The sequence below is a fragment of the Netta rufina genome (assembly GCF_964035555.1).
Source record: "Netta rufina genome assembly, chromosome: 21".
Classification (NCBI taxonomy): Eukaryota; Metazoa; Chordata; class Aves; order Anseriformes; family Anatidae; genus Netta; species Netta rufina.
This window is the reverse complement of record NC_140145.1, coordinates 10,169,256-10,195,262: the sequence shown is the minus strand read 5'-3', so window position 1 is coordinate 10,195,262 and position 26,007 is coordinate 10,169,256. Positions and strand designations below refer to the sequence as shown.

General features: G+C 50.6%; 1 protein-coding gene across 1 annotated transcript; it reads right to left on the bottom strand.

The window, feature by feature from the left end:
* Positions 1-808: 808 nt before the first annotated feature.
* On the bottom strand, positions 809-24,733 carry DHRS11 (dehydrogenase/reductase 11). The gene is made up of 7 exons (XM_084299742.1): positions 24,573-24,733; positions 13,213-13,422; positions 7,096-7,190; positions 6,450-6,579; positions 5,670-5,762; positions 4,772-4,837; positions 809-3,740 (listed from the first exon to the last, which is right to left on the bottom strand). The coding sequence occupies exons 1-7, from the start codon at positions 24,702-24,704 to the stop codon at positions 3,699-3,701; spliced, it is 768 nt and encodes a 255-aa protein (XP_084155868.1). The 5' UTR covers positions 24,705-24,733; the 3' UTR covers positions 809-3,698.
* Positions 24,734-26,007: the final 1,274 nt, after the last annotated feature.

Genomic DNA, 26,007 nt, shown 5'->3' with positions numbered 1-26,007 from the left:
CCAGGGAACGTTTCCGAGATGCAGCAATGTTGCCGTAACCGATGGCATTTATTATATGACAAACAAGGAAAGCACAAGATTGGGGGGGGGGGGGAAAAACAACACGCTTTTAATGCTACAAATGCTCTCTACCTGTTTACAAGGTATCCAAAACCTCTGCCTCAAACCCAGCAAGGCAGCCAGTTCAGCTATTCACTACTTATTTGCAAAAATGTTTTATTTTAATGAGAGCAAACCTGAGCTCGGGCATGTCCCTCCTCACTTGGACAAGCTGAAAGGGAGCTGGGAAGCAAAAAATGCCTTCCCTTAACAAGAGCAACAATCCATCCTGCTTCGAAGCGAGCACAGGAGAAGGAAAAAGTTCAATATCCAAGTCTGTGCAGCAACAGCAGCTCATCCCTTGCATAGTTTAGCAGCTTACCTGGGGATTTCAGCAAACCTCTGTGGAGTACGGCTTCATTTGAACACGGATGGGCGAGTCCAGCCTCCACAGGTTACCCGTGAGACAACTGGATGCTATTCTGCTCTAGAAAGCAATTACAGTTTTTCCCTGTGAAGAACCAAATTCGCATGTTTCTGTTTTTAAATCTTCACAAAAGAAAGGTTTAGCTGTGAACAGTAAAAAGGATGTTGCGTCTTAACACAAAAACTACGATGTACAACAACAGAACCACAGTGTGCCTCTTTTTATTCTTTATTTTACAGTTCACAATTAGAAACCTACTGATAAATTACACAGTTTACCCTCTTGTTTGGGGTTTTTGAATGCCTTGGAGTCACGTTGCCAATCCCATCTCCCCCCAGGAAGATGGCTCAAGGTGCTGCCAGGTTACATGAGGCAGAGCAGCCAAGCAACCCCTGCCAAACCCTTCTGTGCTTCGTGTGGGAAAGCAGCCAAAGGCAGGAAGTTACCTGGCAGCAGGAATTATCCCCCCCATAACTCATTAAAAATGGAAATATATACTGGATATCATTTCAAGGATGAGAGGTTGTTTTATAGACTTGCAAACGTTAGAAATATTCATGGGGGAAAAAATAACTTCCAGGGCCGCAGGTCAGCCAGGTTGTGTTTTTGCAGGGAGTGACTGCACAGACCGGCCCTTTTTCAGAGCCTTACATCTTAGGCAATTCTCTCTGAAGCCTCCTTTTACAGAGCAGAAAGGTAAGTCAGGTCCCTGCCTCAGCTACGCATTTCAACATCAGTTTCACACACAGAGCCACCAATTCTGACTCCTCACTACTGCTTCCCACACCCTTGCTCATTTCACAAGTTCCTGATTTTCTCGACTTTTTCAGCCCTCAACTCCCAGTTCAGCCACCTTCTCTTTTCAAAAGATGGCACACTCTGCACAGTGCATGTGCTGAATTCAAACAAGCTCCTGAAAAAGAAACCTTATGGAAAACACCCAGAGTTTTCATACTATGTCTAGCTGAACATCACAGGGGTGTTATAGAAAGCAGAACTGTGCTTGGACCTTTGTTACCCAAGTGCCTCTGAATTGAGCACCATGGTGGCACGGAGACTGACGAGCTTTTCCAGCTGGCACCGGCTCTCTCCGCTGCAGTGAGCATCGCTGGCTGTGTGCAGACCTGGACTGGCTCTGCTCCTTGCAGGACATGATCTAACTCAGTGCCGTGGGTGAAAGCCAGCTCTGTGCAAAGAACCCACTCAAAGTCACCACCTCGGCAAAGTGGAGGAGGTCAGTGCATTAGAGTAGTGCAAGACTTTGCCACAGGGCACGAATTTCACTCAGAGTAAATTAAAAGGCCAAATCCAGAGACAAGGTTATGTGTACTTGCCAGGAGAAATTGGTGACAGATGATGAAGGGATAGAACACACCACGAGCGTGTATTTATAAACAGAAAAAAAAGAGGGACAAATTGCCTTTGTTTTTACAATTACCAAGGAATGTTTTACCGGTTCTCTCCTTGTATCCTTCTACAGTTGCTCCCTTTGGCACAAGGAATTCTATTTATCACAAGATTCATTAATAATAATACTTCATATCAACACTCAGCACTTACATAGCGCTTCTCATATTCAAAGTGCTTTACAAAACAGTTTGTGAGTCCTCACAACACCCCTGTGAGGTAGGTAAGTATTATTATCCCCATTTTGCAGATGGGTAAACTGAGGCAGAGAGGTAACATGACTCGCCCAAGGTTACATAGGGAGTTGAAATTCATGATGTAGTGGCCCTATTCTGGTCTCCCTTATGGTGGTATAACACAGATGAACTTCCACAGAGCTGCACTGGCATAAGTAAAACAGTCCAAACCAAGTTTCTCTGGTTCTCAGTCCTCCGCTCACATCAGCTGACCAGACCTGCTCCACCTAAAATGACAGGTTCGCCTTCCAAAACACTGTGGGAAATTCAGAGCTCAGCAGGCACAAGTCTGCAATCTTAAGGCAACATGTACATCAGCAGCTCCATAGCTCTATATCGAGGTGGACTACATGCAGTTGTGTTTCTGCCACACTGTAAGAGTAAATAAAACAGCTCAAGTGGTCTCCAGCTCTGCACGTATCAGCTATGGGGCTGATTCCCTCCTCCCTCAAGTCGGAGTAAACCCAGAGCAAAAACAACGGGGCTGCACCAGCATAGAACTAGTACAAGATCTGAACCAGACCTTTTACCTTCTGCTTTGTAGGCAAATGCCCCTACTACTATGTTTTCATTTTGGACAGCTTCAGCACGGTTCATTTCACTCCCTCTCTCCGAGTTTGTATCTCTGCATATGAACAAAATTCCAACATTTCCAACTCAACAGTGATCAGCATCAGCGTTTAAACAGCACCATACATCTTTCTAAGACCGATCAACATTTCCAAAAAAGTGTCAATGCATGCTATTATCAAACATACAAAAAAACATCAAGAGTGCTGGGAGATGATACCAAGGATAAAGGTGATCACAAGACAGCACATTTAATTTTTATTAAAAATACCAAACAACTCACTCTTACTGTATCTATGCCACTTAGATGTTCATTCTAACCTGCAAAAATACAGGTACTTTTCCCCAAACTATTTACCTACCTACCTATAAAGAAAGAATGAAAGAAATATCAAGCACACACATTTATACCTCCTCAAACTTAGCAGGCACAATTCATATGAATGGAAAAGGAGGGTCTGGGGAGGCAGGGTGAGGTCGTATATCGGCTTTAGGGCACTGGGATATGAGAGAAGAAAATATCACATGCATCATTACCAAATAAGCATCAAACTGATAAGAAAACCCCAAATTAAATGAATTCATATATGACATCCACTGAAAATCTCAAACCCTAACCACATGGAAGCTGGCAAACACCTTGAGCCGCTTCCCCTAAGTCCAGACACATCATCATCAAATAAGATCAAACAAACCTTGAAAATAAAGGAAAAAGAATAAGAAACCAGTCTGGAGACAATCTTCCACAAACCACTTCCCTGCATTATTTTCAAATACATTTTACTCTCAAGCAGCTTCAGAAAGGAGTGGGGGTGAAAGAGACCCACTACTATATATATATATATTTAAAACTGGCTCAGCACCAGCACCAGCTCAGAGAGAGGGAGAGAAAAATAATTCTTCAAACACAATCCTTGGTACTTGAATAAAACGTTGCTAGCCAGCTGACGAAACCCTACATTGCCAGAGGGTTCCAAGTGGAGTGGATACACGGTGCTGCTCACAGTCTTCCTCATTTGCTATGATATCTGCTCCGTGGGCCTCATCTGTATATCTCCAATCTGGAAGAGACCAAGGCATGGTTTTATTGCAGCACTGAAGTCCAATTTAAACCTTGCACTACTATTACAGTGGTAAAATGCACAAAGAGGAAGTTCGTGTGAATAGAAATAAGCCTGTCTGAGATATTAGAAATATAGAAAAGTGAATGTGACTTGTGCTTTTTTTCAGAAGGTATAAACACACAAATAAGCACAGAAGAGAGCATAAGATGACACTGAATCATAAGAGTTTGTAATCAAGCCTTAAGTTTGGTCCTGCTTACGGAGGATCAAGCAGAAGCACTGCTTGTAGGCACCTCTCCACATCAGCAGGAGATTTTATCCTCTTCAGCAGGAGATTTTATCCTCTTAAGGCAAAAAAAGCCAGCTTGCATTAGAGCCAGGACACACAAGGTGCTGGGCCACCAGACTGATCCCATGTCAAGATGATTGCACCTTGCTCTGAAGGAGCAGAGTTCACATCAGGGGTTTGCTAAGTAAGCCTCTTGTGACCAAAGTTTGCTTTTGTGACAGCAACTTATGTGTGGACTCAGCCAACATCCTACACTTTGACACCATTCCTCCCTCCTCCCACCTCAAAGCTGCTCATTATCTTGTTTAATTGGGGGAAGTCCCTCTGGCAGCACGAGCACCTTGCACCACCCTTGAGGAGCACTTGGCAGGATCCAGCCCAACACATTATTTGGCAGCTGGCAGAATTTGACCCAGCTGCAATACTACCAGCAAATCCCAGATGGCACTGTGTGGAAGGGCAAGACATGCCCATATCCCTCCCATTCCCCCTGCTGCAGTCCTGCTCTGCAGTCACAGCAGCTTTTGATGGATGCAGAGAGGTGTGAGTAGCCTGAGCAGCACAATCCCAAAGCTGCCATAAGGGAACTGTAAACAAACGTGATCACTGCTAATCCCCAGCTCCACTAAGCACACAGCTGATACCGCAGCTGCAACACTGATTAGCAAATGTCAGGGCAGCAGTTACCCTTTCCTCCTTCAGCTACCCACAGCAGTCCTCCAACCCAACCACAGCTTACCTGTACATGAGGTGGGGCACTGAGGACATATATGACAGCATTAGCCATATCTTCAGCTTTGAGACACTGGGAAGACATGAAAGAAATTCTTAGACAAAGGACACCTTAGGAGAAGTTAATCAAAAGATCACTCCTTTCCTAACCATCAATAACAAGTTTCGAAAGTGTCACTAGGGCATTTCAAAAAGATGCAAGCGAGCAGGAAAAAAGTAATCCATTAAAAATTTAACAAAGTGTCTGATGCTGATACCTCTCCGTTTGCTGTGAATAATCTTTCCCCAAAATGCTTTGAGGTGTCTGTTTGAACTACAATCCTGAAGTGCTGGGCAGAAAAACAGAGATGGAGACAATACCTCTCTCCAGAACTGAGAGGACGTTTTTCAGGTGTCTTTGCAGAATTAGGCTAAGGCAAAGTGCAAATGAGCAGCTCCTTGGCAGAAAAGAGGGGGCACCATGAAGATGAGTACAAGAGCTGCTCTGGCCCACAGCCTGGCTAACAATCTTGCAAAGCTATTGGCACAGTAACTCTGCCAGGTCAAGCATCAGAGAATTACCAGAGAAGCACCAGAAATCCCGTGCTAGCCACTTGCAAGCCAGCACACACGTTTGTTTCTTCTTGCCCATCCTTGTGTAGGCACATTTGCTTACTACAACTTCCCTTCAGTAAAGAAGTCCGCAAAGAATACAGGGAGTGAGAAACTGAACCTGATGAAAATTTGCATAGTGTGCAATTATCAGTGCAATATCTGAGGTCTGACACTTGACTTTGAGGATGCCAACTATGCTGGAAAGCACTACACATTCTGCATAACTAACTCCTTGTGTGATTAGCCAGGAGAGAAATTGTTAAGCTATGATCAGAACCACTTCCCTCTGTTTCCATTTCTCCATGTCCTACCCGAATGCTCTCATAGGTTGCAGCAGCTCTCTCGGGGTCGTTATCGTGAAGTTTAAAAGCAAATCCTGTTTCTACCAGTCCTGGAGATATACACTGGAAAAGAGCAGAGCACATCCTAATAGGATTTGTAATTCCCCTTCAGTGAAAGAATAAAAAAAAAAACAAAGGAGAGAAAAGATTTTAGCACTGAAAAAGCCAAAACACCCAAGCCTCTTCTATTGTGCTCCTTACCCACCCTTTTTCTAGGGGAATAGTTTAAGAGAGCAGACGTTGCCTTAATGATTGCTGTGGCAGGTTCCTCTGGGAAACTGCTGATGGATGCTTTCCTCCTCAAAACCCAAAGGGACGCAGAGGCAAAGAAAACAATGGAAAAGCTTGCAATATAAATTAACTTCTGGACACATCACTTCTGAGATGCAAGCTCTGAATGAGAGCAAACAGCTCCAGCTGACTGCCCCCCTCTGCCGTCACAAGTCCCACACACTGCCCTGACAAGCAACTGCCCACTTCATGCACCCCCATAGTTTATTCTCTGACACAGCCCATTGCTGCTGCACCTTCTGCCCCGTTGCCTTTCTCTGCCCAGGGAAACTGAGGCATGGAGCCTGCTTGGTGATCAGGGACAGGTGGCCATGGGGCTGGGACATTGACAGTGTGCCGAGTGCTATTTCTGCATTTCCTCGCCTGTTTCCCAAAGCAAAAATCTCTGCCCCACAAAACTTACCAGCTCCCTACCACCCACAAAACAAGCAAAGAGGAAGGAAACCCCACAGTACTCACTGTAGCTCGTATATGAGTCTTTGCTTCTCTGAGTTCTTGCCTCAGCCCCTCTGTGAGTGCTGTAACCGCGTACTTGGTGGCGCTGTAAAAATGCACCACCGACTGTGGCACCACGCTGTGACCGTTCATGCTGAGGAGAGAGCAGAAAGGAAAGTGCTGAGATGGGGGAGGCAGGCAGTGTCCCGAGAAGGAGCCAACAGGACGGTCAAAACACCAAAATGAACACGGCAGGAGATGTTAATGTGGTGGCTATGTGAGGAGTTCCCCTCTCCCACACCCCTCTGAGGAGATGCACACCACCAGGCGCTCCTCGTGACACAGCTGGTGAAGGAGTTTCAATCTGCAACCTTACAGCAAATAATTGCCATTACCCTGCTTTGGTCTTTGTTGTATTTAGACCAGCAGAGGTTAAAAATGGGCGTTGGAAAACCAACCATCATATGGTTTAATGGTGATTTGGCAGTGGTAGGTTAAAGGCTGGACCAGATGATCTTAGAGGTCTTTTCCCATCTAAATGAGTCTATGATTCTGGGATCACAATCCTTGGAAACTCCCCACTTTCAGGCATCCATCGGCCAACCATGAAAGGTGAAAGTTCCTCCGCTGAAATCCCCCCTGACTGATCCCGCATTCCCCCCTCGCATACCTGTTAATGTTAATAATATGCCCGTCATCGATGTTCCTCTCCTTCATGGACTGATAGGCCTCTCGGGTGCAGATGCTCACAGCCATCACGTTGACCTGAGGGAAGAGAGAAGGGAAGGGGACTCAGGCCAGCAGCCCGGCCTGGCACCCTTGGAGCCTCCCTGCACACACAGGGCCATAGATGAAGTTTTGTGAGACAGGCCTTGGCCTCTGACAAAAATAAATGGACTTAATTTTATGGGCAAGCATGAGGGCTGAGTCCAAGGGAAGAGACACCAAAACTCACTTCCCCCCAGTCAGCACTCTGTCCAGGGGATAAAACTGTCTTGCACAGCACTGAGCACACAGGGGTTTGGAGAGCCCACGGGACACTAGCAGCAGGTAATTAGGTCAGCTAGTTAACGAGGAAATCCCCAGATACTGCCTGTCAGAAAGCCAGGCACTCACAGGCACTGCAGACCACACGGCCAGCAAAGAGCCTCCCACAATGAATCCAAATGAATCCAAAGATCACAGCGTGCCATGGCAGGGCTGCAGGGGGCAAAGAGCCCTAGAGAGATGAGAGCCACCAACCTGTCGTGCTGCTCGCTGACATCTTCCTCAGCCCTAACTGGATAAGCCAAGGAAGGAAGGACAAGGTAATTAATCGAGTCCTTTGTCACGTAAGCCAGCGCTTTCCAAGCACTTGCTCTTTGGACCAGCACTGCCCAGCACGCTGTGGTTCAGTTAAACTCGGTCGTATCGCCTCTGCAAGGTGCCACCTTTAATGCATTGATGCCTTGAGCATTTGCTGCCATAAAATGTAGATTCAAAGTTTCCAGGAAGACAGAGATGTGGAAATTCCCCCAGTAGGAGTACAACAGCACAAAGGACCCACAGGTGTGTGCGAGACAAACGAGCATGTCATCTAGAGCAGTTAGCACTGCTGCTGAGTTTACAGTGCTTTAGATTTGGAAGAGCAGCTGGAAGGTGGAAAGTATTTGCTGAAGCCCTCTAGAAAGGATGCAACCATTTCAACACGAGACACACTGGCAGGTCCTACCTAAAGGCATGTCACTTTTTAACCAGGTGAGCAGGCCAGACGGGTTTAAAAACACCACTGTGAGCTAAATATCCAGGAAGAACTACGTTTCTGATGAATCAGAAGTCAGGTGCAACTATAAATGGGAGAAGGAGCAGGAGCAAGGTCATGCGGACAGCAAACAACTGGCTATCATCTGTGTAAAACTCAGAAACAACTGGGTAGGCTAGCTAAAACTTGGCAGCACAAACGGACATGCAGCCACAGGAGGAACATCAGTTTGGAGACTAGAAAGTAAAAGGCAGAAAGGGTTTTAGAGACATCATTACTGAGCAGCACACTCCAAGGATGAGTGGGGTCAGCTGAAGGATCTCCCAGTCACTGCTTTTGTCTTGGTCATTATTTCCTATTAATAGAGGCCATGCTTATGGGTTTTGGCATAGAAAATAGCATTCTTATCTGATGTTATCACAAAGTACCCAGGCAACACAATAAGTAAAGTCATCACCCTATTCCAAGTGCACTTTGGTTGAGCACACAGTCATTGCTGGATATCTCGGCCATCGTACCTGGAACTAGAGAGATAAATTCCCTGGCACCAGGTTGAAGATTTACCTTGGCTGTGCAAGGAAGAAACTTAGCAGATATGTCAGCAGAACTGCACAACCACCTCAGCACTGGAGCAAAGCCCAGCCCAGGTAGGGCACTTGAAATCTTTGGGATTTCACAGTAAAAGTCAAGGAAAGTGGGAGTGACCTGCTCCAGTCTCATACACCAACCAAGTGAGGAGCCCGTCCTTTCACATATGGATCTTGGCAACTTTAAGTATTTAAAAAAAAAAAAAAACACCTTAATGACAAGGAATATCTTGCTTTCTTCCCTGCCTCAAGAAACACTGACCCACCAGGCACGGTGGTTTTGATGCAGAGCTGCTGCCCAGCTCCATAGGCCACTAGAGGGTAACATCAGCCTAAAGCCAGGACCGAGCCGGGCTCCAACGCTGTGACTCACGCTGAGCAATACTTCCCTGCGTGGGTAGCGTTACAACATTTTGACAACTACAGGCAAAGCAAGATGCTAATCAACAGCCACATGGGAAAGTCCAGAGCCTGTGTGTGATAAGACACCCTGGTAAAGCAAAACAACTGGCTGGAAGGCAACTGAACTGGGATTCCTCACTGTCTTTTCCCAGTAGCACCCACGGGATTTTGGGATCCCTATTCCATTACAAAACACAGAGCAGGCACTCAGGAACCTAAAAACATGCCTGGAAAGACAGCAGGACGTAGGGCTACATCACTTCTAGAAACAATATAAAGGCCACTGCTACAAATATCCACGCAACACATTTTTCAGCACTTGTTCCTATTTTAAGAACAAGAGGTTCAAAGGTCTCTTAGCAAAGATGGCCAGTACATCTGTGCTCCACGTTTGCACAGCATGCTGCACAAAGCAGCAGGTCTGCGACTGTGGCATGTGTGCGCTAATGCAACAGAAACAATGAAGGCACATTTTCTAGTAATTAATGAGTTCCAATTGCCAGGTTGGAAGAACATAAAGGATCCTGTTCCTGGAAGTGCTGAGCAGTTCATTTCCCAGAATCAGGCTTTTTTAAGGCATCAAAATGAGTATTCCTGCTCCGAATCACCAAATAAAAATGCCGTTTACTGAAAACATATCCATACACAGATGGTATATAAAAGCGAGAAGAAGAGAGCCTCGCTGGTCAAAGAATAACGCCAAGAAGAATCAAACCCAGTTAGTGTTTACAGGAGCAAAGGGATGTGTGCTGCGGTCCTTTGTGCCTGGAACAGTGCAAGTGGAAAGTTCAGCTTGAATTCCTGGCTGTAAAGGTCAGTAGGTAAAACATGAAGGAGCTGCTCAGATCCCAGAGCCCGCAGGCAGTGTGTACACAGCACCCGGCCCCGGCTACTCCCGCGGGGATCGGGGACGGCCGGAGGACTTTGCTCCAGCCTCACGTAGAGCAAATCTTGCAAACAAATGTAAAGAAAAGAGAGGGAAGCTGTGAACCAAAAGAAGGGCTTACAGCCTGCCCGAGATAAAAGGCTTCCTCACTTGTGCACACCGAATTTGCCAGCTGACAGCACTGGGCTCAGCACCGCTGTAAAGCAGCAGAGATGCAATTCCTAACCAGAGACCTCTGCAGCCCTGGGAGAATAAGCTCCTGTAGTTTCCTCCCTTAAGAGCAAATAGCAGACAATAAGGAACTGGAATGTTAAAAAAGAGGAGGAATAAGTAAATGAAAACATGACTTGACCTGTTAGAGGTATAGCAAGAAAATTTATGGAATGGGCATACTGAGAGAGGAGCCTGGAAAAAGACGGGCAGCCTCAAAGCTCATAAAAAATGCATGGAAACAAAAATCGATTTACCAAAAAGAAAAAAATGCCTTTAATTTAAAGCCCTAATGCCTCCCCAATCAATACATCGATGGCTGTTTAGAAACTTTTCCTGTCTTGCAGCCCAGCAGAACGCTGAAAACTCTCCAGCTGCACCCCACACCAAGCTGCTCGCCAGCACCTTTCTCCAGGCTGCCTGTGGAAGAAGCCTCCCTGCTCCCGCTCAGCTCTGCAAAGCCCAGTGGCCCGTGAAAAGCGCTGGCAACCTTCCCCCGTCCTGACCCCGAGAGCTTCAGAGCATGTAGAAGAAATGGACGTGGCGAGTGCTTCCCTGGGGCTGGCGTGCACGGCGGGGAGCGCTGTCGGTGCGGATCCCTCCCCCAGACCCTGCTGCCCCTCAGCCCCGGCATGCTTGGGAGTGAGACTGCCAAGCAGGGAGGCTGCTGCCACAGAACTGGATGCTCACAGCGAAAGGAAAAACCCACAGCTATTTCCAGTGTTTGCAAGGAGGCTGAAAAACAAAGTGCAGGCTTGGCGGGGCTGCTTAGGCTGAGGTGGGTCATCATGCGTTCAGTTCTGGAGTGTCCCAGGGCTTCACTTTTGCATTAAAAAAATAAAATAAAAAAAAATTATTGCATTATTCAGGCAATTAAACGCAAACCAAGTGCAAACCCACCAGCTGCTGGGAAGCTGATGAGGAAAAAAAAACATCTGCCTGTATATGAAGGTGGCTTAGGTGTCTCAGTCTATTCCCAACGCCACAACAGCAAGAGCATTTTTACCAAGCAAATGAGAACAGACACACAGCAGCGCAGATCACCTCTGGGAATAAAACATGCCCCCAGCCTGGTTTCCTAACCCTGCCCTTATGGATCAACGGCCCTGCCACTCCTCCCACCCCATCCGTCATCCTGAAGCAGCTCCAAACCGTGTGTGCAGCAGCGCCTGCAAGGAGGGTGACCCCACAGGCTCCCAAACCCCACCTCTGGCCGCTGCAAACACCAACACAGATGGTCTCATGCAGGACGATCCCCATTCCAAAATCTTGCTTCCCAAAATCAGCGGAAGATGAGACCAAGGGAGCACCGAGACCTGAGCAGCCAGGGAACAGAGCACGAAGAGGAGAAGGCAGTGGGTAAAAGCCACATCCCCCGAGAGCCTGCTGCCTCAAAGAGGACAAAAGGTCAGAAGAACAAAGGAAAAGGAGCACGAGGGACAGGCAGCAGCACACAGAGACATCCACACAAGCCACGATGACGGAGACCGGGACAAGGAGCTTACAAGGTGCAGGCGACCCACGGGCCCAGGCTTGCAGCGAGACAATGCCCTGCTTTGCACCAGCCCAGGCTCAGCTACACTTCACTTAATTTTCTTTAACGACTCCATGGCAACTGGAAGAGGGAGATGCGGCAGTGCTGTGACCCGGGCTGGGCAACCCACAAAAGCCCAGCCGGGCAGACAAAGCCGAGCAGAGCTTGCTTTGGCTGCACTCACAGCAGCGAGCAGAGCAGCCAAAACCCTAACGAGAACTTAATTAGCCAGGATACGGCAGCTCTCACCCTGGCAGCAGGAGTCTGAGGCCTTGATGTGCCTGCCTGGCTCGGTTTGCTCAGCCCCTGGAGCCGCTGGGCAGCACAGGGCCTACAGACACGGGCCGACTGCTGCCAGGCACAGCGTGCCCCAGGCCTGTAGCAGCTCTTCAAACATATTTTTCTTCACCAGGACGAGCTCACACAGCTGCAGGAGGTGCCTCAAAGACGCCATGGTTTACTGAAAGGTTCAAATCCTGCCCCTGTGAGGGTGCTTTACACAAAAATATAGAGCATAGGAGGGGAAAATCACCTTCGTGAAATGCTGCTGCTTCAGCAGCTCTCCTGCCAGGGCTAAAGCAAGGCCAGCACAAGAGGACCGTGGCAAGGGCAGGCAAACTTCCAAGGTCCCACAGCCACGGGTGGCAGTGCTGTGAGCCAGAAGTTGCCAAGTCCCAAAACGACACACAGCAGCACCTCGGGACAGCAGCACCCCAGGGGCAGTGCTGCTTGTGACCGGCCTGAGCCATCTGCACAACCTCCCCGTTGGGCAGACGAAATTGGCTCCTTCATATCGAGCTCTAACCAGATTATGGGCAGAAAATGAAGCTTCAAAGACAAAAGCATTACAGCTTTTTAAGCCAAAAAGAACCTGCCCATTTTAAAACCCACTGCTAAAACTAACAGGATTAGCTACAAAAGCCAGTGTTTGGTATTCAATTATTTCCTATTTTAAGGAGAAAAAAAGAAGTGAGGCCCATCACCTTTCAGAAAGACGTAGAACTAAAGAAAAAATGCTACTGAAGGTATTGAAAGTTTTCGTGCTCCAGGGTGAAGGCAGGAGGCTCAGCAGTGCACGATGCCTTTCCACTTCCTGACCAGCCGACCCAAAGCCAGGTCGGAGCCAGATGGGAAGTGAGTCCTCAGCTCCACACACAAAATAAATAGATGGGTACACTGGTGCTGGCGGCCAGAATAAATAAAAATCTATGTAATGCAGCTGAGTGTAGTTTAGACAAACGGGAAGCCGGTGGGAAAGCTCTCCCTCATCTCACCATTTCCACAGTTTGGATTGATTTGAATAAATAAATAAATAAAAATGTGGATAGTTTTCTCTGGTCCCTTTGTCATCTTTCTTACAGGTGGCTGTAGCTCGAGGACCCAGCCCCCAGAAGGCAGAGGCTGCTGAGCCCAGTGGCACTACTCACGTCTATCATCGTCCGCCAGCCCTCCGTCCTCCCCGAGAGCAGGGGCTCCGGCCGAGCCAGCCCCGCGTTGTTGATGCACACATCAACTCCCTGATGAAGGGTCTTGATGGCGGAGAACATGGACAGGATCTCCTCTTCATTGGAGAGATCGCACTTGTAGGGGATGAGGGTCCCAGGATAGCCGGCGCTCTGGCATTCAGCTGCCAATTTCTGAGGGAGAGAGAAAGGAAGACAAAAGCCATCAGCCTCCTCTCCTCGGGGACAGCCCCGGGAGACCAGTGCTGCTTTTTCATTGTTCCTGCTTGTAGGTACCACCACCACCACGTATGTCCAGGAGAGCAGCACCAAAGGACTGTGGTAACACCAAGGCACGGTGTTCGCAGCGTGTCCAAGCACACTCGGGGACGGCCACTATGAGCCCAACAGACAGTGCAAGGGGAGCAACGGGAACACATTTATCCCTGCCACCTCTGAAGGCTGCCAGACACAAAGCAAGCACCAAAGCCCGACACAAGCCGCCCCTCAGCCTTTGCTGGGCACAGCTCCCCCGCTGCACCATGCCACAGGAGGTGCGGGGTGGCTGAGAGCCCAACACCGGCGGCTGCTTGTGCGTGGCATTTCGGGTGACACCACGCCGAGACAGATGCCTTTGGACAGCTTGGCATCCGGGCAGAGCTTCCGCCACATCACCGGGGAATTCAGGCTGGCATTGGGACTTTGAACTGTCTAGCCCTGACTGTGCAAACACGTGCTTAAGTAGCACCCGTGCCTCAGCAACAGAGCCCCATCTGCTATAAATGGTTGCTTGTATAACATAATTTTGCATCGACTTCAGTTTTTTAACCTTTTTCTTTTAAAGAAGGAACAGACTTGTGCGTGTCTATCACCCTGAGCCACACAGGTCGAGCTGGCACAACACAAACAAATATTGCTGTGGCACCGGGCGGGGAGCAGCCACCGTGCTGCAAGTCTGCCACGGGGATAAAGGACGTGGCAACCGCAGGCCTTACAATTCCTCATTAGCCATTATCAACAATTATTCCGAGCCTCCAGATCTTTTATCAGACTAGACGATATGAAGCAAAAGAAAGGCCAAGAGCTGCTGCTGGCCGTGTGTGTTAATGATGCTGCAGCCACCGCACCGAAGTCTCTGGAGGATGCCCTTTACCCCCCTGATGCTAATAAGAAGCAGCATCTCATCTCTGATGTGTCATATTAGAGACGGTGACAGCTTCCAGCGCGAGGCGGCAGCCACGTGATGTCTGGTTTCTGTGGAGAGAGGGACTCTGGCTACAGACGTCCACCAAATCACTCGAACCGCATCGCCTGCAGCAGCCTCACCAATGTGACATTTCGGCGGGTGCAATAAAGCTCGCGTCCTGTCAGAGGCAGCTCCCCGGCTCCTCCCCGCATACCAAGGTGATTGCAACCCACAGCAAAAAGCAGGAGCGAGGCCCAGCAGAGGAGCGAAAGGAAGCAAAAGGCAGCGGGGCAGCGATCGCACACCCACGGCATCCCAAGCGCCCGGCCTAGGCCGTGCTCGAGCACATCCACACCGCAGCAAAGCCCAACTAAGCCACAACAGAGCCAGGGCACCTGCTGCAGCCCCCCTGAGCACCCAAAATGACACCGTGAAGCCCGTGCTTGCCTTGTTTGCTTGCTGCGAGGCACGGCGTCAGCTCCCCGGCCAGCCCAGCCCCTCCTGGCACTGCAGGGAGAGGCGCGGAGCGATGCCCACTTTTTGTTGGAGGAGGCACACGACAAAACCTGCCCCTCATCTGCACCAACACACACAGGAGCCCACGCACAACTCGCCCACGAAGGCAGGAGGGACAGAGGAGAGCAGCGAAGGCGTCTGCCTCCTGGGGAGAGCTGAGCCCCGTCCCTTTCAGCAGCTGCCGCAGGGGCAGAAGCCCCAGCTGGCAACTTGGTCAGATGCCACCAAGTCCAAAAAGGCAGGAAAAAACACACGAAGATGTGAACTGACTCCCAAGTCTAAATCATGAGATGTGCTCCCGGTCCCGGCCCTTACAGGGGATTTTTTTGGTGACCAACTGTCTCCTCCCCAAGCCGTACACTGAGCAGGGCTGAGCACCCTCCCAGGGACAGGGAGGCACAACCAGGACCTTCACATCCCCCTCAGCGCGTTGACTTTCGTTGCTCTGAGGCAAGTAGCTCTGTTCAGTATGGGATTTTCACCCTAAGACCACAGCAGAGGCCATGCACATCCCTGAACAAGTTTAGCTCCTCGGGTTTGCCTCCCGGGGCTCTCAGCAGCAGACCACAGGTCTCCACGGATCGTGGACCACAAGCCCAAGCCTAAAGGTCTGGCCCAGCAGCTGCTCTCCTTTCTGGGCACCGCAGGCATTGCAGCACCATGCGAGGAGCCGTGCTAGGTGAGCCCCGAGATCAATACATCCCCACAGCACTGCGCTCCCCCGAGGGCTCCGCTGGGGCTGAGAGGCAATATTTCTGCCCGACGGAGAACAAAGGCACCCCTGGGACCGAATCGCACCTCTCTGCACCCTCCCGGGGGTGGTTTCACTGTGCTGTACGTACAATCCTGTTGACTACGTGCTGATAATGTCTGAGAGCTATGTATCTCTCATCTTTAAAAAAAAATTTAAAAGCTTTTTAAAAGATCAAAGCACATGTTTGAGAAAACGGCTTGGGAAAAATCCGCAAGGGCGGCATTTAGAAAATGAGAAGCCGTATGAAGGGCTGTGGGAAGATGCTAAAAGTACCCTGGGGATGGATGCTCCTGCAAAGACACGGCAGGAAATCGGGCAAGGCTGCCCTCAGCCATGTTCTGCATAAACTGGCATGGATCTGACAGCTTTGGGGCTGCCCAAACTGGAGCACCCCCCGGAGAGCCATCCATGCGGTATGTGCTCGTGGGGCACCGCGGCTTGGGTCTGGCACTTGTGAAATTCTTCTTGGTGCACCACGAGGGATTTGGGTGAGTCCCAAAAGAGGACGTGAGCTCCGAACACCACGGGCTGCAGCACTGGGCAAGGGAGCAGCAACATGAGGGGTGCTTTGGCCAGCAGCCCTCCTTAGCTTATGGCCTAGATGCACCAAGAGCAAGCTCTGTCTTGCTCAGAGACGGGCTCCTCTGCCACAGCTGACCAGAGAAATGTGCCCACAAATATCTGCCAAGATCCTGCTTTTCCTGTCTGGTTTCTCACCGCCTCAAACGGGAATCCGCACGGATCCTTTCATCTCAGGCTCCCCTTGTGCTAACGAATTCTCTTTGAAAGCAAAGCGCCGAACACTGCTGACACCCAGGCTGAGCTGAATGTGCTGCACACATCTCGAGGTAAAGCCACAGCTGTCGCAGGCTCTTCAAAGAAGCATCAGCTGCGGGTAAGTTTGCAAAAGGAGACTTATGTAAAGTAACTCTCTGAATTAGGGAGCTCGCGATACTTTCCAGAGCATCAGTCAAGTCCCTCAATTAACGTTCGCTCCCCTTACAGGAAAGCAGACGCATGAGGAGAAAAACAAACAAAAAAAAGCTGCTTTTCCAGGTTTCATGAGCGATGAGTGACCACGTATTGCACCAACAGAGACGAGAGCAGGGGCACCTCCAGCCGCTGGAGATGAAGATGTGAAACGAGACCCAAGCAGCTCTGCACCTCTCTGTTATCATGGGATGCTTGCAAATGGCCAGCCAGCTGCCCAGAGCTACTGGCTTACACCAGGAGAACACAACACAAGGAAAAAATAATTACAATGTAGGTGAAAATGTTTAACCTAGAGCCATTTATTGCCATGGACGCAACGAATGAGCAAATGGGAAAAAAAAACACCAAGCACTGACACGTAAGTGAGACAAAGAAGAATACTTGGTTATGATGTTTACCATGTATTATTTAGTTGTCTGATTTTAAAGGTCCAAAGGGATGCCTGATGTTTATGGGATGTTTTCCAAATGTTAAGAGTAGGTTCATATTCCCAAGGAAGGGTTAATTCTCCTTGTGCACGAGACACTCAAAGGGCACAGCACCGCGCATTTCGATTCAGCCCTGGTAAAGCGGTTGTACAAAACTAATTGATATCAACATTTCAGGGGACTCTTAGGGGGAGGAAAAAAAGAAAAGAGTCACGCAGGGCTTTATTTGGCCAACCATCCTATTAACTTCAGACACATTTAGTACGGAGAGATTAAAGCCAGCAGAAGCCATTAGGTAATTTTTAATCTGACCTGCCATTCATCGCAGGTACGTGCATCCCACTGCCTCAGCTTATGCTTAAACACATCGCTGCGCCCAGAAACCAGCTGGAAAGGAACTCAAGTCACCCCAGTTCCTTTCCTTATCCAAAGGAAACGAAGGAAGAAAAAAAAAAGACAAATAGCATCACGGTTGTGAAAGAAAACTGTGGGCTTACCGATCGGCAAGTTGGAAGGTTCGTTTAATTAAGCTTTAATACCACTGCAACTGCACAGAGGAAGAGATATACACTGAGTACAGCACCAGGCTGGGGCTGTTCTAGCAGCTTCCACAGCGTGTTCAGAGACCATGGGCAAGATTCAGAGCTCACTTTCCTTGTCTGTGCAATGGAGATAATCACAGCCAGCCCCTTCCGAGAGCCGCCAGGCACCTGGGGCTTTTTGCTTGCATACGATTATTGCTTCGGATTTCTTCCAGCTCCTTTTGTGTGGCTTCAGGTCCCCAGACAGGGCCTCCACAGGAGTCTGAGAGGAGTTTCCAAATGAATAAAACGGTAAAGTGATTCTCCTGCCCTCTCGTGAGCTTTCAATCAATGCTTTTACTCCTTGTTTGCAAACCGCTGCCCCTCAGCTCAGATCCTTTTCTGCTCCAAAACAAGGCACAACAGTGGGGAGAGGAGAGCATGGAAAATAAGGTTTAAGTGGAGAAGCAAAGTGCAGAACTCAGCTGGGGGCACCCATGTGAGAACCTAGGAGGAAGGAAGAAGCATTACACCCATTTTTCAGAGGGTTTACCTGAGGTGCATCTGAAGCACTGACTGCCTACGGTACCCGACAGCGCTGTCACACCTCGATGTTGCCCCCACAGCTCCATCTCACACCGGCTGCCACCCAGGCTCTGCAGCTGGGCCCCGAAACCAGCGCCGTGCCTGCCCTTCACCTGCACAACCAGCCGGTAAATCGAACTGCATCGAATCCTGCAGCAGAGGTTTGAGGTGCGCAGCGATACCCTGAACAGCTCAGGTGTGACTGAGGCGTGTGGAAGCCATCACCACACACCCACCCCAAACTGTGCCTGTTGCAACCAAATACCTCACCGTGCTTTGTGTGTAAGACTTGGGAGCACTCAGGAGGACAGCAGGGATCTGTCCCCAGCTCACCCAGGGGCTTTCCCTGTTCCCAGCCCCGTGTCCCTGCCTGTGGGGTGCACAAGTGGCACCGGGCACCCCACCAGTGAGCTCTGAGCTCCTGGCACAGGGAACCAGCCCAGGAAGATTTGAGCATCCCTCACCTCTTCATAAGGGTCCGTGAACATCCCATAGCCCAGCCCGTGCCCACACCTCGCTACAGCGAGGGGCGGCTGGCAAACAGGGCTGGCAAACGGCCGGCACTGCCTGGGAAGCTACGTGCCAGCGGCAGGGCCCCACTGCGGGGTCACACGATGGGCCTCCCCCTCAGCATCCCATGGCACAGAGCTGATTTCTTCCTCAGAGCCCCCAGACGGGCAGAGCTGGAGGTTTTCCCACACTCTCCCCCGTCATCAGCAAACACCGAGCGCCACCGCCGTGAGGGCAGGGAATGAGCCGCAAGCCTGTGCCTTGATCTGCCTCATCGGCTGCTGCTCCGCGCCCGTGTAATCCTAAACGAATCCTCTTCTGAAAGGAAAGATTAACGCAAAGCAGCCGGCCTTCCCTCGCGGGCTCGCCGGTCTCCCCCGCTGGCAGCATTCGGGTGGCAGGTCCCGAATTTTGAAGCGCTCCAGGTTCACGGCCCAGAGGCGAGCAGCAGCTACAGCTCAGCCCTGACCCTGGGCACCGTGACGAGCACCCGTGTGGGTGCCGACGTGACACCGGCCGCACCCACGGCACTGCTAATCCCGAGCTAAGCCGCCAGCCCCAGCAGAGCCACGGCCGATTTGCACGAGCGTGAAGGGAGAGAAAGAGTCGGGGTGGAGGAGGCAAAACGCAGGTCCCACGCGCTTCAGCAGCCACCCTGACCCCATTTTACGCAACGAGGCATTTCTGAAGCACACCTGGGGGAAGGAGGACGAACAGAGGCAGGTCTAAAGCAACCCTTCCCCCACACACCTCAGCCTCAAGGATGAGGAAAGCCACCGGGACAGCAAAGCGGCCGTTCCCGCTGTGCAGGGCAGCAATTATGGCATCTCTTTCGTATCTCTCAGGAAAGGGTCTGGTCAGGGACAAGTGGCAATAAAAGTACCTCAGAGGCCTTGAGTCCCCAGCATCATGGAAACAAGGCCTTCCAGAGGCCAAGGAAATCCTGAAGGTCATTCATTTACGAGTAGGCTGTGCCTTGGGATTATCCCGCCTGGAACTGCTGCTGCTGCCTTAAAAATAATTAATGGGGCTCCCTCACAGCCCAGCAGCCTTGCAAGCAGCGTGCCACGACGGGGACTGAGGCAGGCACGGAGCCCCAGCAAACCTCACAGGCGGGTTCAGCAGGGCCCTGGGGAATACAAGGAGGTCCCCGAGGAGGTTTGGGACACCCGGCTGTGCCTCCCCATCCCACACGGCCCCAGCTCTGCTCCAAGAAGAGCTCCGATCCCTTTGGAGGCCGGACTGCAGGAAGGTGGCTCAGCTTATCAGGGGGTATTTCTTGAGCAAGGTCTAACCTTGACGAGGCAGTCCCTGGTTATAAACGCTACCTTTGATCGATAACTGTCACAAGGGCATTAGAATTAATCAGTTAAAGCTGGTAATTTAAGCAGCATTTATTGCTTCCTGCACAGCTGTATCTCCTCCTCACCCCAACAACAATAAAAAAAATACCCAATGCCCATTAATAAACCTCTCCAAGGCTCTCCGAAACAGGTCATTGCCCGAGGAGCCCTCAGCTCCCCTCGCCTGCCGAGCAGGCTGCTCTGCGAGGGCAGGGGATGGGAGGGAAGGGCCAGGTAGTGCCGGGGAGCAGGGATCCCCCACTGAAACCATCCACTCTTAAAGAGGAAAAAATTAGATTTAAAAATAAAATCTGATAACGGGGCTGGAAGGAGAGCTCCTGCCAGCAATTTTGCCCTTCTCTGCAAGTATATAAATGCATGAAATTAAATTTTACTAAAATCCAGCTGGTGCAACTCATGCAGGCAGGAACACAACGCGACGTCCTGCAACCAGGGGGATCGCCAAAGCCTGGGTTTTCCGCGAGGAGCGCATCACCAGGCGTTGTCTGCAAGCTCTTCAGAAACAGCACGCTGCTTCGAAACCCCTCTCCTTGCACAAAGCCCTCTCCCACTGCTAACAACAAACCCTCGGAGGCTGGGAGATCCCTCACACAAGGAGGCAACGCGGCACCCGATGGGATTTCCTTGGAAAACGAGGCCACAGAGCGGCATGTGGCCCAACGGCACGCAGGATTTCCTTCCCGTGGCACCGCTCCTTGCTGCCCGCTGCCACAAGCTCTCCTCACAGGGACACCTCAAACCTTCCTGAGCTCCAAAAGTGATGGAGAGTGTCCAAAGCTCCTCGTGAGCTTCGCCCACACAGGTGAAGAAAACAGCAAACTAAAACTTCTAAAACTTAACTGGAAACTGAAGCCCAGCGAGCCTCCTGCACGCTCAAACCCAAGGGATGGGTGACAGGGACCTGTGATTGTTGGGGGGGGGGGGGGCTGCCACCAGAGCTTGGCCTTGTAGACTACAAAAAATCCTCTTTGCTAATTCAGTGAAGCTCACTCCTGACTTGAAACACACGCGGACATCCAAAGAGCAGAAAACACTCGGGAAGAGCAGATGCCAAAACGTATTCGACAGCTGCTGGCACCTCCGGGCTTCTCACTTAGAGCAAGCTTTCAACCCAAATTATCTTCTGGCATGCAAGAGGAAAACAAAGCCATTTTAATTATATTTGGTTCCTCTACCCCTGATGACAGCACACGAGGCACCGTCGGGAAGCCCCCGAGCAGCCAGGGGGGCACAAGAAGCCAGGAGCCAGGCTGCAGGAGGCTCAGCACCGGGCTGTAAACGCTCGGTCACAGCCACACACGACCACAGAGGGGACACCTGGCTGCCAGGGCGAGCTCTTGCTATGCCCGCACCTACGATGATGTGCCAGAAGAAAAGTCAAAGCCAGCTCCGAGAGGAGAGGACACGGCGCACCACCGCGGTCAGCTGGAGCTGCAGCTCAGCCATCATCACGTGTGGGAAAGGGAAAGGGAGAAAATCCTGCAGCTTTCGTGAGCCGCTACCATTTGTATTTCAGAATTCAAATCAAGAGCCCTGGACTCGTGGCACAGGCTCAACACCAAAACCACAACTCTGCAATTCCCTCGTTATCGTGCCTCCAGCCCTTATCTGATTTTCCAAGAGATTAAGAAATCTTGACATCGTATTTATTGCCCGAGTTAAACTCCTCACAAGACAATGTCCTCTTTCGGTCGTTTACTTTAGGTTATAAAACCACCACGGAGTGCTTCCAGCTACCTTGCCTTAAAATGGATGACTCCAGTGCCTGCTACTAACGAAAATACAGGCTTCGTGCTACAAAGCGAGCACTGTAACACTGTTTTTAAACTCTGCCATTTGCCCTATTTCCATCTCCAGATGCTTTGATTTGTTTTTTGGGTTCACTTCTCTGCACTTCACCATTCACAGTGATATTTAGCGAATTATTTGATTTTAATAGAGTGAAAAGATTTGTCCTGCAGCCACCTCTGCCAAGATGCTCCAACCTCTCCTTTGCCCACATCCCCTCTCTACCAGAAGAAGGACTCAGAAAATCAAACAGCAGAGGTGGCAGTGGGCATTTTGTGGGTAGAGCTGGCTATAGGACAGCTGAGCACCCCGATGACAGGTCAGCAGCCTGAACCTTCCCGTTCCCCTCCGAGCACAGTGCCCCATCAGGACGGCTTCCTACAGCCACGTCCAAAGTCCCAAGTCCCAGTGCGAGCTCAATAGTCTACGGCCTGAATATCTTTGAGGAAAAAAGGAAATAAAAGCTGAAGCTCCTGGAGGAAAGCTTGGTTACCGTGCAGAAGTCTGCCCCAAAGGCGCAGCAGGACGCAGCAGGCAGCCTCTGCCCCGGCACAGGCACCGGTCCGAGGGATGGACCCGTTCCCAGAGCGACCTTGGGCCACTCTGAGCTCCACCACCTTCCCTTCCCCGGGCCAGCAGCATCTCTGGGACTTTCTTCCTCTTTAAGGAAACATGCTTGACAATAAATAAAACCAGAATAGCAACAGAGCAAAACACAGTCCAGACACCTACCAAAACAAACGGCTGTGCACTGCAAACACAGTTGGGTCCTCAGAGAGCCTGGGAGAAAGAACCAAGCAGGGACAAACATTGGCGGCGTTGTTTAACTCAAGTTTCTGAAGGGTGACAGTAACAAGAGCCGCGGAGACAGCGAGCACTCGGCACCGCAGCAGCCCAGGCAGATCGCCCGCTGCACGGCCACGTTGTGTGCGGACCCAAATACAGGGGCAAGGCCCTCAGAAGAGCCCCCTTGTCTCAAATATAAATCATGTTTTTGCCAGGGAAGCGTCAGAAAGGAAGGTTTTCGGAACACGTCTGGAGTACAGCAGGATAAAGCAACTTTCATTGATTTTCATCAAGTTTCTTCGGGATCTCTTGAAATGTTTCCCTGAGATTTGAATGCCCAAACCAGGCTGGGAAATGAAGGAAGCAGAGAAGAGGCACACGGCGAAGTTGCCCATTTGAGGCCAGACCCTCAGCCTCCCCTCACATGGAGTAGGGGCTCCTGAGGACCCCCAGCAGGAGGGAGAACAGGGCTGCTCAGCCCCATGGAAGCAATTAACGGGGTATTGGGAACAGGGAGACATTGCAAATGGCTCGTGAGAGGGGAACGGGATGCAGCAGCATCCTTCACCAGCCTCCGTACAGCAGGGTACGAACGGGCAGGAGCTCTGTAAGGCACAGCACCAAGGCACTGGGAAAGCCCAAGCAGAAGCAAGCCCCAAAGGCCAGTTAAATGAGTTATACCAGCCAGTTTTCTGCCCTCTGCAAGCGGCATCCTTCTGACTGATGGTGAAGAAGGGGAAAAGTTTTGTTTCTTCCGAGCTTCCCCTTTTTTAACCCCACTCCTCAGCAGCACCAACGCCAACTTTGTTCCCGGGGGTTTTTGCACGATTTGTTGGTGGTGTGGTCAGCAGTGCCCCGAGTCCTTATCGCCCTTGCTAAGGGAATAAAAGCAGGGGATGTTCGGAAAGATCGCCCGCGCTGTCAGCAGGCTGCGAGGCTTTGTGCTGACTCCGGCTTTTCTCCTCCCGCAGAGGCTCAGCTTTCGCTCCCATGGTCTCATCCAGCTCCACATCAGTTGAGATCTGAGTTTCCCACGTAACGCAAACAATCAAAAAGAAAAAGAAAAAAAAAAAAAAACAACAAAACTCGGCACTTTCTTACACCATATGAAGTAGGAAAACGAAACGGGAGCTGGGCTCGCTTGCCTTGCTGCCCATTTTGTCCTGCACCTGCTGGGGAGGGCAAGCCCCCGATGCTGTGCCCAGGGGCGCTGTGACACCGGCTCGCTGCTGTCCCACCCGGATTCGGGAGGTGCTGCTAGAAAAGTCCCCAGAGGCTGCGAACGGGGGGACCTCGGCCTTGTTGAGAAAGAAGCGAGGTTTCGCTGGGCTGCTGTGAGGTGCAGCCAGACACAAGCAGGGGACACCACGGGAGCTGTTGCTTTCACACACCTTTATTCCTAAGCCAGCGCGGGGAGGTTTCAGACTTAGTTGTGGGGATGTTTGGAGAAGGAACAGCAAACACAGCGGGCTCTGAGGTCTCATCTTGGCATTGCCCCACAGGCGCTGCGCCTCCAGGACGGTGGCGTTGGGGCTGGAAGCTGTGGGGAGCCCCCAGCAGCGACCCCCAGCACCTTGGAGCCCCAGCTGGGGGAACAAAACCCGGGGCAGCCCCACCCCACCCTGTAAGGGCAGGGAAACAGCCCCCGGCCCCACAGCCTGCCTCCAGCGGGAGCCACCCCCGGGGACCCCCCCATCGCCCCCCGTCCCCTCCCCACGCACCCCCAGCGGCGAGGCCTCGCGGGGCAGCCGCCCCCCGTGGGCCCTGCGCTAGGCGGTGCCGGGGAATGCGGGGGCAACAGGGGCACACGGAGCCTCCCGCAGCCGAAACACCCCCGGGAGAGGCTCTCAGGGACCCCCCCCCCCACCCAGTGCCCGGTTCCCCGGTGCCGCCGCCCCCCCCTGGTGCCGGTACCTCGATCTTGTCGACGCTGCGGGCGCAGCCCACCACCTTCATGCCGTGCTGCACCAGCGCCCGCGCCACGGCCGCGCCGATGCCCACCGAGGCGCCGGTGACCAGCGCCACGCGCCCGGCCCAGCGCTCCATGGCCACGGCCCCGCACGGCCCGGCCCGGCCCGGCCCCGCCGCCCCGCACAATGCACCGCCCGCCGCCGCCGGGACCACGCCCACCGCCACGCCCCCTCGCGCGGGACACGCCCCTTTCGCTACGCCCCGCCCCCTTGGTCGTGAACCACGCCCGCTCGGTCGATAAGCCACGCCCATGTGGCTATAGGCCACGCCCCCCCCTTCGTAGACCTGAGGGCTCGTGGCCTTTATTTCTGTATTTTATATATTTTATGTAAACTATATAAACTGTATAATTATATTATTTATATAAACTATATAAACTATATATTTATTATATCATTTATTTTATATAAACTATACTAAATATAGTACACATACACCAACTTTTCCTATGCATATTAATATTAATAATTTCAATACATAATATTAATATATAATATTAACATATTATAGTATATTGTATACTGTATAATGATATTATTTAATATTATATATTAATATTAAATATTATATATTATTATATGTAATATTACATATAATATTAATACTGTATATTAATTTAATATATTAAATAATATTACATTATAATTTAATATTATATATTAATACTAATATTATATATTAATATCACATATTATTTACATGTAATATTAATATATATTAATACATATATAAATATTAAATAAATATTCTTTATTTAAATTTTGCACATTTTTATAGTCTATATAAACTATATAAACTATATAATTTTGTTATATATATATATATACTTCATTTATATATTTAGCACATTTCAGGTTCTGTGCATCACAAATGCAGCGTGGCAGGGGAGGAGCTGCATGGGGGAGCTGGGGAGAAGGGGAGGGATGGAGCCCCCTGCTCCGGAGCTGCCGTGCTGTCCTCCGTGGGTCTTCCCGAGGGGGCTGTGGGACCGTGGCATTTAAACCAGATCACTTCATCGCTCCAGCTGCAGGAGAAGCACAGAGCAACAAGCAGCCCACATGGAAGCGATAGCTTCAGCTCACCAAGGACACGCAGCCTGGGAACCAAGCCTTTGTGCCAGCACAGCACAGGCAGCTGGTTCAGCTCGCTGAGGTTAAAGGCATTTAATGGTAGCAGACAAACCATGTAGTTGGCTAAAGAGAGCTCTTCCTCACCTTGCAAAGAGGAAGAGGTTCCCATCTTTAAATGCTTGAACCACCACAGCAAACATTTGCACGTAGCTGAGTCCGTTTTCATGCCGAATCTGGACAACAGAGCACGTGCAGCTTCAGAGGAAGCTGAAGATTCCTTTGCCTGGATTTCACATTAAATCAGGACT

Excerpts from the sequence above, each read along its gene's own strand:
- DHRS11 (XM_084299742.1), bottom strand. The coding sequence starts at position 24,704 with ATGGAGCGCTGGGCCGGGCGCGTGGCGCTGGTCACCGGCGCCTCGGTG. Across the intron at positions 6,580-7,095 it reads CATATTATTAACATTAACAG|CATGAACGGTCACAGCGTGG; the intron begins GTATGCGAGGGG and ends CTCTCTCCTCAG. Across the intron at positions 3,741-4,771 it reads GTGCCCCACCTCATGTACAG|ATTGGAGATATACAGATGAG; the intron begins GTAAGCTGTGGT and ends GGTCTCTTCCAG.